The sequence below is a fragment of the Choristoneura fumiferana genome, chromosome 3 (assembly GCF_025370935.1).
Source record: "Choristoneura fumiferana chromosome 3, NRCan_CFum_1, whole genome shotgun sequence".
NCBI lineage: Eukaryota > Metazoa > Arthropoda > Insecta > Lepidoptera > Tortricidae > Choristoneura > Choristoneura fumiferana.
The window spans coordinates 9,194,402-9,218,401 of record NC_133474.1 but is presented as its reverse complement, the minus strand read 5'-3'; the positions used below and the strand labels follow the sequence as shown (position 1 = coordinate 9,218,401).

The following is a 24,000-nucleotide window of genomic DNA, read 5'->3' as shown; positions in this document are numbered from 1 at the left end:
AGACAAAACTGCGTCAAAACACAGATATTCATTGCCCGGTAACGCATGATTGCCATAATTAATTTCAGGTAATGCAAAATATTCACAAAATTATTCTAATTATAAATAAACCCGCGTAACTCACCCAAAAACTATGAGATTTGACATTTCGGAGACCTAACGCTACACTAGCGCCTCTAGCGGCGAATGCATACGCGATAGCCCTCATTACATTAAAATGTCAACAAAGTTTTATGGCTTATCGAACAAAAACTTCACTAGGTGCGGAGTTAAGTTGTATTTTTTGCATTATTAGTTATTACGTTAAATGGTCGTCGCGGACTAGCATTCATGCATAACTATCATTCTAGATAACGTATCTATTTTTACGTCGGCCACATGTCATTTCTTCTGTATTGGCAGCAACTAGAATATACCTACCTTAGAATGATCTTCACAAACCTCTTTCATGGTTCAGCTGCCAGTCACTATCTTTAAAAATGAAATTTTAATATTAAATTGATTTCATCTAAATCACGTAAAACATCAGCTTTCTTGCTCTCAGTTGCAAACTGACACAAAAGAGTATCACTCTGTCAACAGCTTAGGTACACGAAAAAAACCAAACTCATCCGCAGCCGCACGATTAGTAATTTAAATTGTTATTGCATTCGGCTGGAGTATTGATGTTGATGAAGCATGTCGAGAACACGGCGGAGGTTTTTGCTTCGGCCACGTCTGTGCTGCAGTCGAGCGAGACATCGTCCAAGGTCGCTTCATGCTCATTTCTGCCCTGCTTTCCGCCTGTCTGCTCATTGTACCTCGACCTTGCTGGTTATTAAGTTTTTATCGCTGTTGTGCTCAGCTCTGCGCTCTATAGTCCACTTGATTACTACCGTCTTCGTCATTATTGGCTCCGACAAAGACAACAATAACAAACTTATCGCGACCCTCTATTAATTTTTTTTGCATAGCGAGTACGTATTTTATAAGTACTGATAATAGTTCTGAAGTGAAGCAGCCCATGATGTATTTATTGCGAGATGAGAGCTGCGCTCAAAATTTACGGCAATTCGTTCGCAAATGACAAACGTTTTCGTCATAAATAAAGGCTGCTTAGTAGCAAAGGCTAGGTCACAACAAGCAAACAAGTGTACGATCGGCCTTACCCTCATTTCATTCTATTGTCAGGCTTAATGCGTTCGAATATTATAACAAAGCCTTCGATTGCACAGACATTCACTTTTTAATCGTTACCAATTTTTACTACCTGACCAGCATGTTAACTTAGGCTTGGCTTTAAAATTACGAAAATCGGGACAAGTTCACCTTTTTATTGGTGTACTTTATTACGTTCTGCACCCGGAGGCCTGACAGTCACAGTGCTGTATCTCAATCGTTATAGAATAGACAGCTGATATTTATACAAAACTAGATGTTACCCGCAACTTCGTCTGCTAAGAATTCATATATTACTAACCAGCTGAAACTATTTTCCGGGATTAAAAGTGTCCTAGGTTATGAACGAAAAGCGAAATTTTATCCAAAGCCGTCGAGCCGTTATTACGTTATCTACAACTTTCTCATTTATATTACCTAGGTACTTAGGTACGGTCGTTTCCCTAACTTATGTATCCACTTTTTCATAGGTACTAGTTGCATAGAAAAGTGGATACTTATGTTAGGGCACCGAGGCACTCAAGGTCCCAAATCGCCATACCAATAGCTGTTGCCCGCGATTCCGTCTGCGAAGAATTCTCGCGCGCTGTAGGAACTATACGCACTATTTTCAGCGATAAAAAATATCCTATGATTTCCTTCTCAGAGTCTCGAACTATGTATGTATCTCTAAGTGTAACATATTTAATCAAAAATGCTTGAGTAAGTACTTACTTTTGTAAAGCTCAGAGACCAGCGAGTTTAAAAAAGGAAAGGTGCGGTTGAGTGCCGTGACTGTAAAGTTACTGTAATATTAGTAGTGCAACATTTTATTGTGCACTGAAACAAACAGTATTGTTTTCTATTAATTACTCGATTTCTACCTTAATAATAAATAAATAAATAACAAGTGGTGGTTTTTGAACAGAGTAACTAAAATAATTTCTGTCCTGTGTTTGCTCACTTCGTATTCCGCTTTGTCTTGATAGCTTAGTGGTAAGAGCGCCCTCCGAGGCGGCGGGAGGCCCAGGTTCGAGTCCCGGTCAAGACCAAGAATACGAACGAACAGACAGGTCGTCAATATGCCCGTTATTAATTGACGAAACTCTTCCGCACCTTTCTTAGGATGCTTTTCTTTTACTATCCTCTAGTAATAAATTTCTCGAGTGTAACGTGATCGAATCGGCGATCTTACAAAGACCCCTGCCAACTGTTTTTTCTCCCCGCCCCACCCTCGCCCAACCGCTCTCACGAGATTCTTATTTAGATTCGCTTCCGTCTGATTGCTCTTGGTAATCTTTTCACTGGGTTATTGAATGTCTTCCCCGTGAGCGTCGAACACCGATGGAACCTCCCAGCCGTCGGCGCCGCCATGAAAGGAATCAGACGCTGATTTCCTTTGAAGCCACCATTCTCAATTTCTTGTTTAATGCACAAAATAAAACGATATCCATTTGCTTTGTGCTCGTGTAGTTATGCGTGCGTTTCGGTAGGAACACATTTCCGAAACTCATTTGCCTGTCTACGGTCAAATGGTTACCGTGTAGACATTTGATTCTTTTGCGGTTAGGGGGACCTTAACTATACGCTGCTTACACATAAAGTTTATTTACACAAGTTTTGTTTATTGGAAGCTTGTTTATTCAAGTAGATCGGTCATCGTTCTCAAAAACAACAACGTTTAGATGGTTAGAGGCAAGTCTGTCCTGAGATTGGCAATATTCGACGTAAACAGAAACAGTTCGCAAATTATCGCTTCCATCCAGACAGCCGAACCAGCCGTGAAACCTCTGCTTGCCCATCGAACCACAGAATTTGCGTTATTATTACATCAGCTCTCTTGTGACATTATTCCGATATCATACCTGTAAATAAATTAAAGTTATTTATTAGCGTTTATTTGATTATTTATCATCTCTTTATTTCGTTTGATCTTCAACAAGTTTTATGAAATTCGATATAGAGATGAATGTAACAAAAACCTCTCCAGAGTATTATAAATTGCTGCTAGTCCACCATTCACTTATTTGATAAAATAATACAATAAATCGTGCCCAACTGCTCTTTTAAAAGCTGAATATGAAAATGTCACACGAGATTACGAACTGAAATAAACATTTGTGTTGTTTTCTGCTCGGATCACTGACGTCTGAGTGGACGAGCGCGCACGCTATGATAAAAACACCGCTTGCATTCACGTCGAAAATAAAATTTGAAGATTTATGCACGGTGGAGAGCGCGACGTTGCGTTGCCGCACACCGTGCTATTTTCGACCGAGTTATGCTTTAAATAGCGCATTACGATAGGATTTGGTTTCACGAGTTTTTCCCTGTTCCCGGCCCCGCGTTTGAAACGGCATCGCCCACACGAAGAATTTTTCCGCGAGATGACTCGACCTGTTCCTCTGACACAATATTGGCGTTTGTCTAGCATTATTTACAACTTTCGGCGTTAAAGAAGTCAACATAAAAAAAAGATATTCTTACGTAAAAAAACTATGTCATGATTATTTAGTTGGACTGACATTTACTGTGACCGACAGCGAACGTAACTTAGTGATGTTACGCGGTCAACGGCGGCCCAACACTCCAAACTCACCTGACACCACCACTCCCTAAAATATAACATCATGCGAACGTTCGTTTACTAATTACTCTACAAAAGGCAACAGACAACCACATTTTCCTAATTTTCTAATTATAATTATTGTATGTCATTGCGGTATTTTCAAGTTTCTGTCAATTAGCTTGTCTTTAGTATGATACCATAATCTATATGAGGTATTGTGCCTTATATGTATATCCTAGTTTATGCAATTGTAAAGTTTATGAAAACGCAGCAACACGGTGGCGACATCCTTCAGCACAAGGTATCTATACCTGTACAGCTAAAGCATTTTATTTAAAACTATAAGTTAACCGCTAATTTTCTTTCTTTAATTTCTGTTTTTGACATACCAAGCTAGCAAATAACATTAGGGCAGGAAAAAGACATGAAGTCTTTTTATTTACTGTTCAGCTATTATGAGCGAATAACATTAGCGTCAAATGTCAAATTAGAAGTGAACGTTGCCTTCTGTCTGTGGTGCAGAGCGAGCGCGGGCTTTAGAGCGGTGTCCGCGCCGTCGCACGCGCTTGCTAACCCGTAGCCGCTTGTGCTTGAGAGTAACCAGTGTGTTTTGTTGTTCGCAGAGTTGAGCCCCGCACCGCACCGTCTTGCTCGCTGAACGCCGAGCCGCTAATCTCGCTTTTTTCGCGCCTCACCGTCGCCTGCCCAGACCGCTCCGGCCGCCGCAATGCTCGCACACCAAGCACCGCTCGCCCTCTACTAAACTCAACCGTGAACATCGATACGAACGCGTGTGATAATAATTTAATACTCGCCTAAATAAGCTTGCAACTTCGGTGTCTTTATTCTAACTTTAATTGTAAGATAATCATTATTATAACTCATCGCAACGCAAAGCAAACGTCGCAACCAGTTATAGCGTTAGCGCTGCATCCGCGTGAACGTACGCGTGTGAAGTAGTGTGTGGTTGTGAGGGTGTGCGGGTGCCGATCAGTGGCAGAAGACAGCGACTAGAAAGTGTAAGCAGTGCATGCTTAGAGCGCCAGAGCGCGCTCGCCCCCCGCGGCCTATGCCCCGCAGTTGTTTCACGTAACTGCTTGCGCGACCCCCGCATCCTACTTCAGTGGCAGATAATATGGCCACCATGGTGAACATGAATAGCCTTTTGAACGGCAAGGACTCACGCTGGCTGCAGCTTGAAGTATGTCGCGAGTTCCAGAGAAATAAGTGCTCGCGGCCGGACACCGAGTGCAAGTTCGCCCATCCCCCGGCGACCGTCGAGGTGCAAAATGGACGAGTCACCGCCTGCTACGACAGTATCAAGGTAAGGTTACATTTAGTTACTGGTTATTTTTTAATATTCGAGCTTTATTCACTTCTTGATCAAGAAACAACCCCGTCTGCGCCGACATTTCGCCGTTCCGCGTCGACCTCGATCCCAAGGCTGGCTAGGAGTGACGTCATGCGCAACGCGCCGCTGCCGTTGCGAGTGCGAGACTAGACTACCATAGGATGAGAATTGGCACCACGCTATTATAATGGGCAGGACGATGACTCGATGCAGCGCTTATATTTTGTTACATATAATAGAGCCTTGTAAGTTAGATATCACAGCGAATTATGTTTTGCATAGCTACAAGGTCGTGTAAAATTTTCCGTTCAATCCATTTCCTTTTAGCGTGATGGTGACTAATACTTAGCTTTATTCAAAGATATTTGAATACATCGGAGGCTCTAAACATAAAAATGAAGTAGAAAAATCTATGCAATGAATTGAATAATTTTGGCAAGAATGGAACAACATAACAGCTACAAATAAAGCAATTTATCGGATGGTTTGTAGAACGTTACGCGATACGCCGTTATCAGCCCAGTGGAGTGACGTGATAGCGCGTTTTCGAGCAAATGGTTACGATAAAAATTTAAATTGACAAACAAACACGCACCTCGGCTGCATCGCCCGAAGCGTCGTGCCCGGGCGCGATAATGTCAACTCAAATGAGATTGCATGCATATGGCAGGACAACAGTAGGCTGGGCACCATATACTTAAATGGTTAGCACATGGCTCTGTGTATAATTTATATTAATAATAATGCATTTGAGTTCAAAGGACTTCATTCTCTTGATTCCATTTGGCTGTGTAGGATTTTAAAAAATAACCCTCCTTCGGGCAGTCGGGTAAAGACAGTTACTCAGAAACTGTATTATTCACTTATTTGAATTTCTTCTCAAGAGAATAATACGACAAATCATTTCCCAAAGAAAGAATTGAGATAAATAAAAGGCACTTTCTCATGTCTTAATATTTTCCTTCGTATTTTCCTTTGATGCTCGGATGAATAACGCGATCAAGAGATAAACGCACTGGGTATGGGGGTCGGGTTCGCTCACAGACCGTCTCGTTCGGTGCTCGATCGCTGTACATATGCTCTCTAGTTCATCCTCGCTATGCCGCGAGTAGCGCGGTGGCGACACTGCGCAGCTGACGCGGCCGCGCAACGCTTTTGCAGTGACACAAGTCATACTTCATTTATTTTTAAATCCTCCAACATCTAGTAAGTCAGTTCATTTTTCTCATCGTAGTTGGCAAATCTTTAAAAAAAACTACGCCGTTACGTTCTTTTATATTTAATTTGTGTCAACAATGTCAACGTACCTACAAACGGAACGAATGGAACGCCCGGATCGGACCGATTTTCCTTTAACGAGTCAAATGAATCCTATCAGCTCGATTTGGACGTGTGTGAGGGTCGGGCTGCAATTCGCTTAAAGCTCGGCATCGCGTTTAGTCCGAGACACTAAACAATGGACGGGCGGTGTTCATTGTACGGGCTTTGTGCATCGTGGTATCGCACCATCGGCGCATTCCACACAATGCCGCGTCGACCATCCTCACGACACCGCCGACAGCTTATCTCGTCTTGCCCCCAACCCCACTACTCACATAAAACATCTTCAACATTATAGATTTCCTAGAAACACACATTACAAATTTGTTCAAAAATCGTCATAGAATTTTAAATTGTGAATGCTACGATAAAGTGCACTAAAGCTACAGTCGACTGTCGCCTAGAATCTGCCTGCGATAAAACCGCACACGAGCGGTGGCTCAGGCAAACTTTAAATAATCCCGCAGAGAATGTGAAATAGTGCAGCGCACAGCGCACGTCTCGGCAGCACTAATCTTCTCGATAAAAAGCGTCGCGGCGCGGCGGAGGACGCTGCTTATTTTGTTGACGGGCGATGGAGCGTCCAGATATTTAACAGAGAGGACGAAAAAGTAAACAAGTGCTTTGTCCGTCACAGTCCGCTCTCTTTGAGCTACCCCTCGTACTCTAATCGTGCCACATGAGCAAACTCAGTAGCTACGTAGGGAAAATTTGATTGCCTGGGACACATTATTACCTGTTTGTGTTATAAGGATCACTCAAGAATTTACTTTATTTTAAGAAGTGGCGTGTTAAAGTCAAAGAGACTTTATCGCGTACCAGTTTTCGCTGCAAATGTCATATTGATAATCCTTATACCTGCCAAAGAAATCATCGTGAAAATGATTGCCAAAAGATGTATTGTGTGTCCACCTTGATGATACTTCATTTAATTACGTCGACTGTAACTTACATCCCATTGCAGTATAGAATAAACATTGAAATGTCTAAACGTTTGCATTGTTGGTCATCTTGTCATAGTGAGGAACTATACATTCTTAGGAACGGTCCATGCGCTTCAATCGCGATATTCTTGCGGCAGCGTTAGATTCCGCAACTCCTCCGAAAGTTGTCACTGACGAACGTAATCGAGAGTTGATCAAACAACCCCGGGCCGCGTCCCGCACCCGCGTCTCCGCGTGAAGCGTCTCCCGTGATTAAGCCTTCAATTACGCGATATGACGAGGGGGTCATATTTGATTAGGCTACGTGTTGTGTTGATTAAACCGAGCTCATTGCCTTATTCACTTAACCTCACCCACACTTGTCATATCTACCTGCGAAGACTGAACGATTTGTCGCCGACTCAGACCGGATTTCGTTGATCTCCGTCGTATAACTTACTTACTATACGCTTAAGTTTCCACTGACATTAAAATGACCATGACATATTTACCTAACATTTTGCTAAAGTTGTCACAAAGAGTTATACTTGGTATTTGCAAGAGTTAGATGACGTTATATATCTATTTTAATTATACTGAATGTCTTGGCATAATGGACACCAGATTCCTAACGGCAAATGCTATCGGCTAACACGGCCTCTACAAAGTATAAGTTCATAGTCAAAATAGTATTATGATTTTCTGTCATAGTCAAAATACTATTTTGACTATACAAATATATTTTTTTGTGAAAATCACGTAAAGTATAAGTTGCTAAAATATCACTACTGTTGACGTCATTTAACGTTAGCCTCTTTTATGATTGGCCTTTAATATTGTCTCAGTTTTATCAATCGAATTTAAGTATCCGAACTTTCAAGTGCCGACGTCATACTTATTTATTATTCTGACTGAAACTGCCGCCCATCTAAATATTTATACAAACCAAATATCTCTGTTTTTGAAAACGTAGCGTCGCGTGCTTGCCTGCAAAGGTTGCGTGTAGTTATATTAAATTGGTTCTTATACATACTCGTATCTATTCAATTTAATAACTGGAGTACAAAGAGGATTACTTGCTGAAATTACTCCAGGACTGCAACTTTGATCGATAAGTTTGTCTGGAATATATATTTGAAATATTTCACTAATTATTTATGTTTTGAGATCTCTAAAATGGTTCTAATAACTAAGATTTAATTTGTTACATATGGTAAATATTTTTGAGGATGAAAAATTTATCAAGCTAGCAGATTTCGATTTAGCTTACATCGACAGAACTGAATCACCTAGGTACTTTAAGAATAGGAAGTTTTAATAGAAGATTCGAATTAGAAACGAAAAGTACATTTACTTTAGCGCACACCTGGAGCTACAACGGGATATCGAGCACAGAGCGATATAGTAACGTGTGACATTAAAAATAGACACGATTAAAATTTACGAAAGATGCTTTGTCGTGAAAGATTAAAGTTATATGCATATTGTAAGGGACACACACAGTGAAAGTAAACGTGATAGTTGGACAGTTGCAAAGTGTGCGCATGCGACGTGGGTAGTGATGGATGCATCGAGTCGCTGGCGCCGGCTCACCGACTACCTACTCAAAATAGGCTCAACTCGTCCGCCCACTCATTCGATTTCGTAGCTTTGCGAATATACTGTTTACCTTTCTTATAACGCGAGTCAACCTCACTTCTAATTTCCGCAACCAGATAAATTCTACGCTTGTTTGCCGACTGACTATCGGGATAGGTTTACGTAAATATTGACTGCCGTCCAATTTTTGCGAGAAAGAATACGGCTTTTTCCAGTCGTGTATCAAACGTGAATCTATGAGATCTATTATCATTCTAAAGCTGTCATGTTCGATTTATGATTCCATATTCATAAAACTTTTCATAGAAAGATAGCCTTGCCTTGCTAGCGTCGTCGCAGTCGCTGTTTATTTTATGACTTCTCCGAATTCTAGCATACTGCTTCTAGCTAACGTTTATTTATACAGACGCTTATGATGACTTACGCAAAGTACATGATTTTCCTTATGCGTTATCAGTTTCGGTTAAGTTACCCTCTTCATTTTCCTCCAACGCCCGCTTTTTATACTAAGTAGTCACAAGGATAATAATATCCTTGTATCTACAAATTTGTAATTTTTAGAATACTTTAAGAACTTCAGGGTAGCACAGAATAAACAGAAATCATGAAACTCACAAATGAGCAAAACTGCTGCAACTGCAAGCAAACCGAGAGCAAAAGCTATCGCTTTAGCCCCTTGAGGGGTTTTCAAAACCCGTCCACCAAGTGTTCCGTTCCAGAACATTCAGAGCGTTTAAAAGCTGCCAGTAATCTCGACTCTCGCGCTTTGTTCGCCTTGCCGGAGTTGTTTCACAGGTTGAGAACTTTGCGGGCCACCGCGCGCTTTAAAGCTACTCACACCGATTGATGACCCCCTTTTACAATGTTATTCATCGGCGTCGAATTCGACGCCGGCACTACGGCTGAAACTCATTTTTGACGTGCACTGTTCCAAACGCCAGTACTTAAGCTACCCTTTGATCACCGGCTCATCGTGCCTTTATGTGTCTGCGAAGTTTTTAGGGCTCGATCTGTCAATAATAATTCCTTATAGACTACTTTATTAGTTCTGGTTGATGGGCTTAAAATACTCGTTTTATATCTTTGATGGACAAACAAAACAGTTATTCGTTACGCCGAAGCTCTACTCGACTCCTAAATAAAGCGTAAGATATCAGCAGAACAATCCTAACTAATATAATAAATGCGAATGTGAACTTGTTTTTTGTTACGCTTAAAATTTTCAATATACGCGTTATAAATGAAATTTGGCATGGCGATAGTTGAAGACCCTGGGAGGGATACAGTATAGTTTTCATCCCAGGAAATTGCATAGTTCTCGTGTGATAGTGAAAAAAGAATTATTCGCGGACGGAGTCGTGTGTAACAGCTAGTAAATAATGAAACGCAACTATCTATGCTCCAGTTTAAAAGCAACCGCGTTTCATTACATATTTTTTAATTTGTGATTGTAACTGAGTTAACTTCATTATTTAGGGTTGAATTATCAAACGAGACTCACCGAGGTCGTCTAGTAGTCGATTACGTCGCAGGTTCAGTAGACGAGGACGAGACGGCCGGCGCGCCGGGTGGCGAGTTCGAATAACAAGCACATTATTTTCATATGTGGTACATCTACGTGATTTATGTTTCGTCGACATTTATTCAGTCATACTGGCGGAAATAAACCACTATGTAATTTTTACATAGAATATTTACATACATATAATTATACCTACCTACTTCTTTCAGCCTTTAGTAAAAGCCTTTATGTAGATCTTTACATCGACATCTTTACAAGATTTGACCGTCCGTGCCATATGTCAAGCAAATTAAAGCTATAATTGATCTACTATTCAAATATTATGTTGGTAAGTATTAAAATTTAATATTGTTAATTTATGTTAGTCGTTTAGGTTCAGCTTATTTTTAACGTTCTTAATTTAATCCGGTCGATCGCATGCAGGGCTGTTTTGCTAGCGAACGTTCATTAACTTTGAGCAGCGCTATGGGCACACTCGTCTATCGTTTGCATTACTTTTAAATATCACTTCAACTCTGACCTGAATTGAACGGCAGCCTGCCCCAAGTAATTGCCGCATAAATATCGACAGCGAATTTATTGTCTGTTATTGGGTTTGTTATTCTACTTTTAATTGTGTACTATATAACTATAACCAGCCAATTCTGCCATCAAATGGTACATTTTAGTTAAGACTTACTTACCCTTTATTACGTCTATTATAATGTAAAAATGTAAGTAATTACATAGATATAGTTTAGAAAACAAGACCTTTTCATTTACATATCTTACGTAAACTTTTTATTAAAATTGTTATAAGATCTTGTTAATTTTTTACGTAATGTTTTTAAGTGGGGTGTCTTGCTTCGTGTGATCTCAGATTTCGCTGCCATTCTAAATCTAGAATTGCATTTCAACCGAACGTCGCAATTTTAGCACGCCTTACCACATTATTTCACCATATCGTACGTAACATATCGTGTTTTCTTGCAAAGTACGAATTGACTATCTTTAACAAAATGGTTTTGACTGTTGTCTGCATCAGACAGTGCTCCACTGTGCATGCACTTGTGCAGTGGTATTTGTGGATTGCCAATGTTAATCCCGAGTACACAGTCGCTAGACAGTGTTTGTTGCTACGTAGGTGAGAATGACCGTCTCAACACACATACCTTTGTGGAACAGTCCGCGCTGAAATATCAATACCTACTGTAAAATGTTTTCAAATGGCTGGTTGGCTGAATTCGTGCTTTCTAAAAACGGACGTCTCTAAATTTAATCTTTCCACCGAGCGCAGCGTGTGGATGAAAAATACTGTCGTGCCGTGTCCATTAGGTAAAGTAGATATATTTTTAGTCGGCTTTCGACTTTATACTCCGCTGCATAACTTTCATACCACTTTCGTTTGTTTGTAACGTTCATTGTCACTGTGGTGCTAGTTACTAGATGTTTAAACACTTTCTGATACGTATCAGGTTATCTTAAAGAAATACACTAATGGAAAGCATATGCTATAATATTTGGCATTTGGTTATACTAGATCGGTGAAGGTAGGTACTACTTTAGATTCACCTACATATTGAAACCTGGCAAATGTACCAAAGCCATGAACAGAAAACGTTAAGGAACCCTATGTCTACATTATAGACTTTATATTTATTTTGGTTACAAGACTAATGAAGAAATAATGATTGATTTTTATAATGAAATATAACCATGAACAGATTTTTTAGGCAATTTATCAACGTTAATTTTGTTGGCAAATTTTATTTTTATAATAGCAAACAAAATAATACAGAAAATTACGGTTTTTATTTAATCTTCGTCCCGCTGTTGTAGAATATTTCATAGATTCATGCGGTTAACTCATTTTAGGGTGACCACTGACCACACTAAAGCACCATTTTCTGTACACTTAGCCTCATTCAGTAAATTATAATAATTATAACTTGTTCCATTAAACATATTAGTGTTACGGTATTCTTTAGTAATTTTTCATGGGTCATCAGTTATGATGAAATTTAGCATATTGTAATAATTTTTAGCATTGTAATGGTGATTTTCCACGGGCGAGGCGAGACGAGAATTGAAATTTGTATGCATTCTCGCGTGGTCGCCGCGAGCGGCCATACAAATTTCAATTCTCGTCTTGCCTCGTCTCGTCCCGCCTCGCTGGTGGAAGATCACCTTAATAATATTTTTGTACCGAATTATTATTATTGTGTACCCTTGCAGGGTGTCATGGACTGACCAATACCAAAAACACTAAAACACCTTTTATAACAATGTATGTGACTACAATGAATAAACTTGCATTAGTTAGAGACTTTGCACGGTGCGTTTTTAACGCGCGGTTGACGTGCGTTTCTATCGATACAAACGCGATACGCACGCGACTTGTGTGGCTGCTCTAAGGAAAGAAAAACACGGCATGGAAAAGCTCTAAAGGATAAAAAGGCTGTTAAAAAAATCCTGTACTACAATTTAACCCATATTATTTTTATAAGTTTTGACGATCTCAGTATAAATTCTTATATCATCTGATTTAATGTATTTATATAAGGCAATTGTTATGTTGAGTTAATAATTAAACTAAAATAAACTATTAATTAAGGCTAACTAATACGATACAAGTGGAAAAACAAAGATTCGAAAATCGTACTAGTAATTAATCAGTAGCCTTGATGGGAGTTAAATTATAGTACAGGAATTTTATGTGAAAAAATATACTGCTCACCTAGAACGAGATAATTTGTGTTAATTCTTAAAGGGAAACCGTAAAATGAAATACAAAAATCTGAAAGTTCATTTCCGAAGTTGAAGTTACGGTCATCGCAAAAAAAACAAATATATCTACTTTTTAGAAAGATATATCTTTCTTGAGTTTTTTTGCCATTATCACTGTCTCAAGCAAATCAGATCGGGCTATTCCCACTGGGTATACTATATTCTAAGTCGTCAATAAAAAATACCACGAATCGTTCGCGAATGAGGAGGGGTAGAGGGCGACGGGCGGCGCATTCCTACATGCCGCGCATTTCCATCCGATATTGCGCCCGCCATTATGCCCCGCTCCGCGCCCGCCGCCCCCCGCCGCCCTTTAATTAAACGGTGCGGCCCGAGAGACGTCTCCTACTCCTGCAACGTGGAAAATCACGTAAATAGCTTCAAACTTACTCCACGCATTCAGTCCACTCCAGTCCCGCTGATAAAGAAGTACGTAAGGTTCCGCATTGGCACATTCTCCGCTGGCATTAGATAATAAAAGTCACAGTGAAGAGGACAAAGCATCTAAAAAGTACGCTTAAGCAACTCTATGACTTAATACCATAGTACCTGATACATATAGCCTGGCGATAGTGAAAAGTCATTTTGCCTGGATTAAAAAAAGTAGGGCACGCAAACAAGTTCGCGATGTTGCTTCGTTGCCATGGCAATGGCTAGGTGAAACAATGCGTGTAATTCGTCGGCGTTAACCTCCTTTCTCAGCACATCCGCGTAGTAGCGTAATAAAGGCGGCTGGAATAGGGCCCGTAATGGCGCTGCGAGGCGACGGAGTCGGGTATCGAGTGTAATGAGCGCGACTTATCTGCGCTCATTTGCATGCGCCGCGTATCAGCTTCGACCTTGGCACCTCGCACCATGCCGTGTACCCACCGAATTCGAGCCGCCCGCCGTCGGTCGGCTACTCGCTTACGTCACCTTGCCGACATGCCACAGTCGCGCGATATCGAAAGTCCATCTCTTTATGGGAAACCGAGAAACGTGTCAGCGACCGGTCCCTCTCTTACGGCTATAATAGGCTATTAGTAATAGCGTACTTAGTTACTACTGATGAATACCACACGGTAATCACCTCATTGTGTAAGACTTAATGTAATGAATAGTGATTATAACGACTGATAATTGACTTTTGCTATAGCTTTATTACGGTATTTCAAATAAGGTAAGGCTAACTATACCTTTAAACATTTTAGGTTTAGTAAAAATGTCTTAGTTTTGAGATAATCGAATTTTTCCTCCCTCAGCTTAGTTTTTTTATTATGCCACAGCCTCAATTATAACATTTACGAAAATCTAGATTAGTAATTATTATAAGTCATAAAGTCCTAAAAGCCTAACCACTTGTTACATTTTTTTAGCCGCATCTCGAATTAGGCCCATCGATCGCAGTAAAAAAACTGCAGTAAGGTGATATTATGCATTAAAATAAGCTCATTTACTGTACTGAATGATCTTATTCCATTCTAGCAACAGTAACTGTAGCTAGTTTTCAAAATGGCATCACTTATTAATTCACCCAATAATTTTAAAATATTGCTATTGCTATTTAACTTCAAATCTCTGACTGAACGCTGTTTTAGTAATTATTAGATTAACTTGTGTGGAAAAAAATATAGCAAAAATAAGAAAATTAAAGAAAGCAAGTTGGTAATTGTTTGTGAAACGTGAATATTGGTAACAAATAAGTGGTGGAATGCAATGACCATTAAATGGAACATAAAATAAATGTTATGTTCTGTATCCGGCGCGGTGATTGTATGAGCTAAGCGCATTAAGTTCACGTTTTAAGTCATTGGCCCCGTATGTCGGGTGCCAGAACACGACCGCAGCCAGAACAATGAAGCGTTATGGAGCACAACTTTCCTCACTCGCCACTTTTACCGCGAAGCCATCGCCGACCGCCCGTTACACTCTCAGAGCAGATCGTTATCCGCACTTAGGTCGCCGCTCCACCGTCTCGCTGAATAACTTAGATCGACAGGCAATCGTTTCGCGAAAGTGCATTTTTAGCCGGGGGCGAGACGCGCCGGGGCCCGATGTGCCACGCTCAGCCCGTCGACGACGCTTTACATGACAATTGCGATGTCCCCGAGGCGAGCAGGCGGGCGCGGACGTAGTAGGCAACCGACCTGCTGCCACTTCCACTGACGTAGATATAACGCCGTCTCGTATACTTGAAAAACTTTAATTAAATATTTAAGATGTTCAAAACAGTCACCTTTTTTACCTATAGTACTAAGTTTGTTCCTGTCAACATAATGTTCGTAATACAGCGTTATAGGTAATATTTTAAGTACGTATGTATATTGGCTTCTACCTTCTGTTTAGAAAAAAAAAATTGGGGTGGTCAACAAAGTTAGGGAGCCTTAGCTGTTCTTCCGACTCCGTTTGCATAATTGAATACGAGCTCGCTCGCAGCCCGCTTCTGACGCTGTTCATGATTCGCGTCACGCGCGCCTCCACCCGACATAGCATCCTTAATTGGCCTACGTATTATTTGCCAATTAAAGTGAATTTTCATCGTCGACGTGACGCGAAACCTATATGTTTTCGCTGCGAAGAGATTTTCACCCTGAGCACCACCTTAAATTATTATATGCAAATAAACCTGACACTAAACTAGTAAGTAGCTAGAGTATACTGCATCGAATAAGCCACTACTTCGTGTCCATCCGGCAGAGTTCAGTCATATGTCAACGGCTACTGTTGACGTACTTCTAACTAATGGATTTACTTTACCCGCCTCTAGCATCAGCAACTCGAAGCAAAGCTTCTGTTAGTGTGGGAACTTTAAAATACGCTTATACTGAAAAAGTTTTGGTTTCCAAATCTATTATACATGAAATATGTTACAAACTCGTCGTTTTAACTAACTCATAATAACAACTGAAGTAGTGCATTGTGACATCAGATAGAGCGCTTAAGTTCAGTTGCGACAAACGTTTTAGATTCAAGGCCACTCCCTGCTATGGTGCAGGAATGCTCTCGCTTGCTTCAGGCCGGTCGGGGCGACTGGAATGCGTGCAAAATAAACAAGCCTAACCGGTTTGCTGCACATCTTGCGCTTCGCCGTTTTTAGGCAAAGACGACGCCTTTCGCTCGCTATTGCTTTCCGTCTCTTTCTCGTACTTCTGAATATTGAACATTTTTCTCAATATTTCACCGGTAACCAGTCATGTGAGATAAATCGCGTAAACGTTCGCACAATTGTAGCAAACACGTTCCGCCGATCACTTATGGGAGCTTCTTTATCTTATGCTAGTGAAAGCTGTCGATACAATGTATGTTCCGCATGCAGAAATCAATTCACGATTCAGCAATTTTTCAAGGACAAAATGTGAATCATTTGGTATCTTTTGCAGCCACTTTATGAGTCAGACGTCATTAAGTGACTACCGAAGACGGTCATAAAACTGATGTTTCGAAGTAGAATACTCAACGTTGCGAACGATTGTGGACATTGTGTTCCGATTGCGAGCAGCGACCGATAGGAGACACGATGACAACGTCCATATATCTTCTAGTGAGCGTGATGTATCACTGCCGATCAAACCATGCTAAACTGGTGTGGCTGTCGATTGGCAAACTGTCATTTATTTTGTTATGAAATAATTAATCTAAATATTTGAATTTTGAAAGCCTCCAAATTTTAACTTTGAGTATAATAACTACTATCGCATCTTCCTTAATTGCTTCTTTAACTATTTACTCCCTTAAATCAAAAACCAAGCGTATCTGACATCGTTAATTATGTATTGTCAGTAATGTTGAAGTTGTATAAATTACTGATATCGTTCAGACATTAATAAAGATGTCGTTCAAAGTCATGTTTCACTCCAGCAATGTGTTTATAAATAAAATTAATTTTAATATTTGAACTGAATATAGATCAAATAAACCCGTTTTAATACTGCAACAGTATCTAATATAATATTATTAAAATGGGTGACATTTAAAGACACCTAATATTTTTTCACATCATCTATCAAACTAATATAACAAACGCGAAAGTTTGTAAATCCGTTTGTTTATTTGTTAGTTAGTTTGTTTGTTAATTCATTATTTCTAAATCGCTGAACCGATTTAGATGAAATTCGGTATACAGGTAGTTTGAGTCCCGGTTATCAATCTACTATTGATTTGTCCACCACCAAGTACAATGAATTAACTTAAACTTAAATAAAGTTGTAACTGACAGACTTGTGTGGGGGAGAATGGTGCCCGAACTAGAAATGCTTTGTGTGTCAGGTCATCAGGTCTCCGACCCTCAGGTGTCCACAATCACTGAGTTAAATATGAGGAAGCAACATGAAGAAGAAACAATTTTACATTACAAATTATTTTAAGAATATAATTTTACAAGACGTAATCCATAGATTGTCTGTAATATTTAAGATGTAAAGGCAAGGCATACTTTGCTTACCCGCGACCCTAATTTTTCGCATTTCAGAATAAATAAAATAACGATTGCTAGAGATAAAATGTACATTTAGTCGTTAAAGCATAACTTGTTAAATAAGAATTTTATATAGCTTTGAGCAACCGCTATTTTTGCCAGGTTTTCCTGATCAGGTTCCGCCGGCGGGGCGCGATAAGCCTCACTCAATTAGCGCGCGACAAAAAGATGAAGTGTCTATGTCTAGTCTAGTTACAGCCGCGGGCCATGCCACTTCGTCTCCGCGCCGAGCACCCATTATTTAGACGCTAGCCTAGCGGCCGCGTACCCTCCACCGACAGGCGACACCCCTGTACCACTAAGGCGTTTTTCACAAGCTTATATTTAACTTGTAACATTCGTTTTTATGCTCAAGCCAAGCAGGCGCAAACAGCCACGAACATTAGAATTTTATTAAATACTTATCTTTTTTCCATATTTCCTATTTTACGATACTAAATAAAGCTTACTACATAATTTTAGTTTATTTTAGAAATGGTATAGAAGATATTGTGAAAAATAAAAACTGAATTAAATATTTATTTTGCAATGTTGCTGTGTAATTTCTTTGCAATTGAATTGAAACTTATATGTAACTCATTCCTAAAATCCATTTTACCCTCGATCTAGCTATCAACCCTTACCTGCAACTCGATTAAACGTCTCGGGTTGAATATAAAAGCGTAAGACGAGATTTCAAAATTTGCAAACCATTTTTCGACTACTTCCTGGTATCCGATTGAGCTGCAATTTGGCATACTTATGATCAGGGAGCGTAACTTTGGTGCCGATGACAGACGTAAGAGATGTCAAGCTAAATACAGAGAGTTTTTATCCAGACCTCGTGCAGACCTCATTAGTTTACTGATATAATCAATGTCAGATAGAACGCAGTAAATTTTCAGGGATGACTTTGTAATTTGGAATTGCCAGAAGTTTTAAACAAAGAACTATTTTTTAAATCATAGCCATAAAAAAAATTGATTTACATGAAGAAAGTTTTTGACTTTCAACAATATTTTGCTTCATGTGCGGTTATTAGGATTATGACCATTACAACGCCAATTAGTAATTGGCGGGAGATTCGAGAGTTATATTACCCTGAGTGTACACGTGAAATTTATTCAAGTAAATAAAATCTTTTTTTTTTACAATTAGATAACCCGGTTATTACTCATTAGCATCATTGCAGTGTTGTAATTTTGTTTCAAGAACATCCTATATGTGACTGCATGCCATAATGACGTCACCCGCATCAAAATTACGCTCCTTGCTTATGGTGTAAAATGTTATCGCGAGATTTACTTTAAACAAAGAATACAATATTGCGTAACTTTACTTGACGTAAGTAAATGTAAGAAAAAAATTACCTACATAAAATACTAGTAAATATAGAAATAAGTAAATATACATCTATACAAGTAAATCGATTGTAAGACCTACAACGCAAGCAGACGATCTCTAATGAATAAAAAATGTTCTTAATGCCAGGGTCAACCACACAACCTAACTTTATGCAATTTGCTCATAAGAATAACTTAAGATGTAGACACATTAATCAACTGTTGTCGCAGTAATTCTTTGGATTACGTATCTCGTTGCGAATAGAAACCTAACCAGTTTAATGACCTTGTGATGGTTTCCGCAACCTCCCCGGGTCGCGTGCTTTTGATCATTTGTCTTCTACGACTCGCGGCAGAGCATTAAACGAATCTATTACCTATATTTTATGTTGATTTAGTAACTTACATATAGATGGTTAAAATAGTACTAAACTTTTTCTCATGCGGCACCCCCGAATGTGTACACATTATTACCTTGATGAGGCCACGCATCAGCACAAAGCAAGTGCGTTGCGGGAGAAGCATAGTGGAATAACGTGGATGTAGTTTTTGTTGGGCCGGCAGTGTCGACACGTTCGTTAGTCGCCGAGGTGGCGCCGCTACAGTACTTTGCTTGAGTGCGCCCCTCCAACTCTTTAACTGCCTACATGAAGGACCCTCCATACTGCACTCTCCTATTATAAACTGCGCTTTTAATGGTTTGCGCCGATTTTAATTATTTGCCGCGATTTTAGAGCGCTTCACTGTTAAAGCCGTTGTAAATTACTTGTTGACGTTAGTAGAGGCGTAGAGGTGCTCTGGATATTAAGGTTTCTTTGATATTGTTAAGATTGTCCTTTGATTATTTAGTTTCGATTTTTTATATAATGTAATTGCGTAATGCGTTTTTAAGCTGCTGTTTCAATAAATTAAATTAGTACGACTTATAACTCCAGTTTCTATTAAAACACTCTTTCCGTGTGTTACGTGTATGTATTTGTTGATGCAACAATAACTGGCCCCATGCAGACAAACATTCTAGCAGGTAGTTACGAGTACATAAAATGTGAGTTATAATATATGTCTGCATAGAAACTCCCGCGTTGCTCATTTCGCCGTCGTGCTAAACTCAAATCCGAGCGATAATCCCTTTAGTTCGCTTTAGGCTGACCGCGTCCGATACAGCACCAACAAAATCTATTAAGTGCGCTAGCTCGGCCCATCGTGGCGTACGATAATGCAGGCATTGTAGCGCTCGCCAGGCTCGCGACTAAACGTTCGGATGTGGACCACGACCGCGGATTACCACACGCACAATATCCACCAAATTGGATAATACACTTAAAATACAATCGCGCTATGAACGCGCCGTAATCTAGTGACGCGGCTGCCGATGAGCATATTAATTTGTCGCGGGAATAGGATTAGCGCGGCGGAGGCGCGCGCGACAGCCGATCTGATCGCGGGCTTAACGCGTTGATACAAACCATTGCTGCTTCTAATTAATGATACTCCACGTTTTACATTTTTTGATTTGATGTTTTATATCGTATGATGATGCAATACAACATAAACAACATTCATTTAAACCTAAAACAGCATTATAAAATGTGATTTGCAATGGTTGGCTGGAAGTGGAATCGAGCAGGCGGCGGGCTCGACTCGGAGCAATATTTCTCAGTTTGACAGGGAGATCAACCGCCGCCCCCTCGCCGCGCCCTGCCCGCGTCAGCTCCGTCTTGCAACTTTCCAGGCGTCGCGTTAGTGTTTCGCTTCGCGAAAAGTTTTAAACTGTACGCTTTAGGTTCTTTATTGTCTTCGCGGGACTCGTCTATCCGCGTGAAATTTAAACATCTACTTTTCACAGCAATTCGTTGTGTGTAAAGTTCATTCTCTTTGAAGTTTCCACAATAAAACGCGCAATACATAAATACTTAGGGTATCAGAGTTGAATGGGGGTTTTTTACGAACTTGTGTATCGAACAAACTTGCTGCTGTATATCTTAGCAACAAGAGAACGACGACCGTTACGCTTATAATGTGTTGAGGTCACGCTACTGGTTTTTCAGAAGGCCCCGCCCTTCGTCGGTCGTCTAAGAACGCTCCTCCTTTCGCTTCTTAAATGGCCCTACTTGTTGAATAGTCACGTGAACGCTTAAGAATTACGACTCGTATGATTCGTTACTCGCCGGCTCACAGATGTACGTACACCCGTAAAACATTTTTGTGTTGTAAAGCTCTTTATATTATGCCACGTGGCTGGAATACCTACATTATGATTTGCTTAGGATCTTTATACAGTGTTACGTCAATGGCTATGTGACATCAAACTTAGCCACTTTTATAAGAGTGTGCTACTTGGAAAGTCTCGCAGTAAAGTCAACAAGGAAAGCTCAGGCGCGGACGGTTAGTACCCGTGTCAGCTTAAATCGAAATTTCGTCGTGGGCCGCGCGCGGGTAGCGCCGGTTAACTTGTAACTCACTTTTGATGTATCGTTGTTTTTGAAGAGTTGGGTGCCTTGTAAACATCGCGCTAGGAAAGTTTTGGGTCGCAGTCCTTTCTAGATATGTTGTCACGATTAAGAGCCTCCTTTTGAACTTTACTCCGTTCAGTCACCTATTAATAATGAACTCCACGATGTCCGATGAAGATGTTTAGACAAAAAAACTTGTAATAAACCTCTGTGTGTATCCAGTACTTATAAAATGAGCTACACATCTGGCATATCCTTTGAAACGTGTGCGGAACACGTTCGTAACAGAACGGATTCAAATTACAGTCGGTCAGTGAGACTTAATGAATGGCGACAGATTGTGGAGCGGCGTCATTGTGCAGGATTACAGGAGCGGGGGTCGATAATAAAACAATGCCCGAGCCCGACGGTTTTATGAGCCGATCTCGAGATAGCGCCGGCAGGGAATAAACAGCGCGTAAAGTTACGGCCCACTGTGTCGCAGTTAGCACCAGACAGATCAGACCATTATCAGACGCAAACATCCACACGTCTGCTATTAAAATTGCAAATTTATTCAAGGTACTTTCTAATCTGTGCCGCTACCGCATAATCGTCTTACTTGTTATTAGTCACTCTGTTTAAAAGGATTATAACTTGGTCACAGGTTAAATTTGGCAATTGTTACTGCATTCATTAGTTTTTAAGTTTCTGTAACCTAAGGGTAACAAGCGGAACCCAATTCACGTTGTTACACTGTCCGTCTGTCCATATTCTTATCACAAGGCTGTATATCTCAAAAACCGTAATAGACAGCTGAAATTTTTATATCATGCTACTAAAATAACAAATAATAATAAAAAAATAACCCAAGCCTCCAATAAAAGATGACCCCACACTGCGTATATTTTGCTTAGAAGTAGGGCTCTGCTAACTCTGTTTATTTTTTTCATATATACGACAGTATAGAACTTGTATTTGGGCATCTACAATTTGTACGGAACTCTTGGTGCGCGAGTCCAACTGTTTTTTTAACTCTCATTTATATATTTTTACCAGTCTCTGCCTCATACAGACGTAATTAAGGAGTGGGACGTGGGAGTTGGCAACGTATATATGTAATGTTGACATTGTTACGATAACGACTTGACATAATGATCACATAACTTACCTATTGGAATGCCTTTCAACCATTAGCAAGAAAGATTTGCCCGGAAGAAAAGTACAACTGAGAAACGGTTAATTAAAGACAAAGATATTGTGTTAATAGCGTTCGACGTCTTCCACTTACACCCCGCAGGTCAACTCTAATGACAGCAGACAAAGGGCAGATGCTTCTAATATCAGGGAGCGTGTCCCATCGATCTTCCTTAAATTAAGTTTACTTCAATCGTCCGATTGCTCGATGCGGCCCTGTCGCTGTGCGTAGAGTTACGAGTGCCTAATCTAGTTTATGTTCGATTCCTCCATGTGACCGAAGTTGAAAATGAACAATATCACTTTCGAAATTAATTTGTATTATAAAAAAAAAACATTTTGTTTCAGGTATTCACTATGCACTTTACACAAATTGAGATTACTAGCAATACGCGGTAAGTCCGCCGGCCGGCTCGCAGTTCGAGCTAGCTACGGCTTTATGTAAATGTTCGCCGATAAACCGACCTCCGCCCGCGCGACGCTCATTTGCATTCATAGGCTCGTAACCCTTGCTCTCACTTCCTCTGCGTGCAACCTCACCCGCAGTGCTCCTACGTAAAACTTCTGCCTCGTCTTTCCTACGATAATTTACGAGGCCCAACGTAATACATTGGCCCGATATGAGTTCGGCATGTATCTGCCACGAGCTCGAGGAGCGTGAGGTTTCGGTGCTGCCTTTCGATTTACATATTATATTAAACTCACCGTTCGCCAGAACCCCTATTCCGCGTCGCCACCGGCCGTTACGCTCTAACTTTTCTCAATTTTTTCGCCCATAAAGCGTCCCGACCAAAAGTTTCTTCGTCCGCCGCACGAGGTCGAGTGTAAATACGCCGTTTTTATAATATACTTAGTCACTGAGTCGTCCGCTGAAAAGGGGCTTGTTTTAATAATGTCTGTTTTTCTACGGTGCCCTTTCATATGGTGAAAAGTAAAATTACTTCTTTTTAACGTTAGGCTGTATAGTGATTACTTGATTAGGGTAGCAACCTAGCAACAGATCTTTGCTTTAATAATATATTTGTGTATTACTTAATTGATGAACGAACGCCTACCTATCCAAGCAGGATTAACCAGGCAAAACATTTGCCTGAAGAGAAATTTCTCTATTTGGCGTTGACGTCATCCACTATACATAAATTAATATCGCCGTATGGTACGTAATTAGTAGATCTAGTTACTAAACCGGCGCGTCGTAAAGATAGTGACCAATGACCGTTAATGCTAAGAAAGGCGGGCAATATTAGCCTCCAAGCCTTTGGGTCATGGTCGCTAGTAAACAATAAAAGCCTGACCTTACTAGCCTAATCGTTTTCTGTGTAATTCACGTTAGCTAAAACGGAAACTAAATGCCGGGTTATCTAGCAGACCTCGATCAGCCGGTCTGACTACAATCACTAGTCACACAA

At 40.2% G+C, this 24,000-nt stretch overlaps 1 protein-coding gene across 17 annotated transcripts in view; it reads left to right on the top strand.

Moving 5' to 3' along the window:
• mbl (splicing regulator muscleblind) overlaps nucleotides 1-24,000 on the top strand; it is a 358,429-nt gene that overhangs the window by 292,951 nt on the left and 41,478 nt on the right. For all 17 annotated transcript variants that reach the window (XR_012451241.1, XR_012451242.1, XR_012451243.1 and 14 more), the window contains one exon: nucleotides 4,330-5,030. Coding sequence is in view for 13 of the 17 variants with exons in the window: in XM_074085476.1 (XP_073941577.1) it covers nucleotides 4,842-5,030 (189 nt within the window). In the remaining 4 variants the exon portion in view is untranslated. The remainder of the gene's footprint in view (nucleotides 1-4,329; nucleotides 5,031-24,000) is intronic.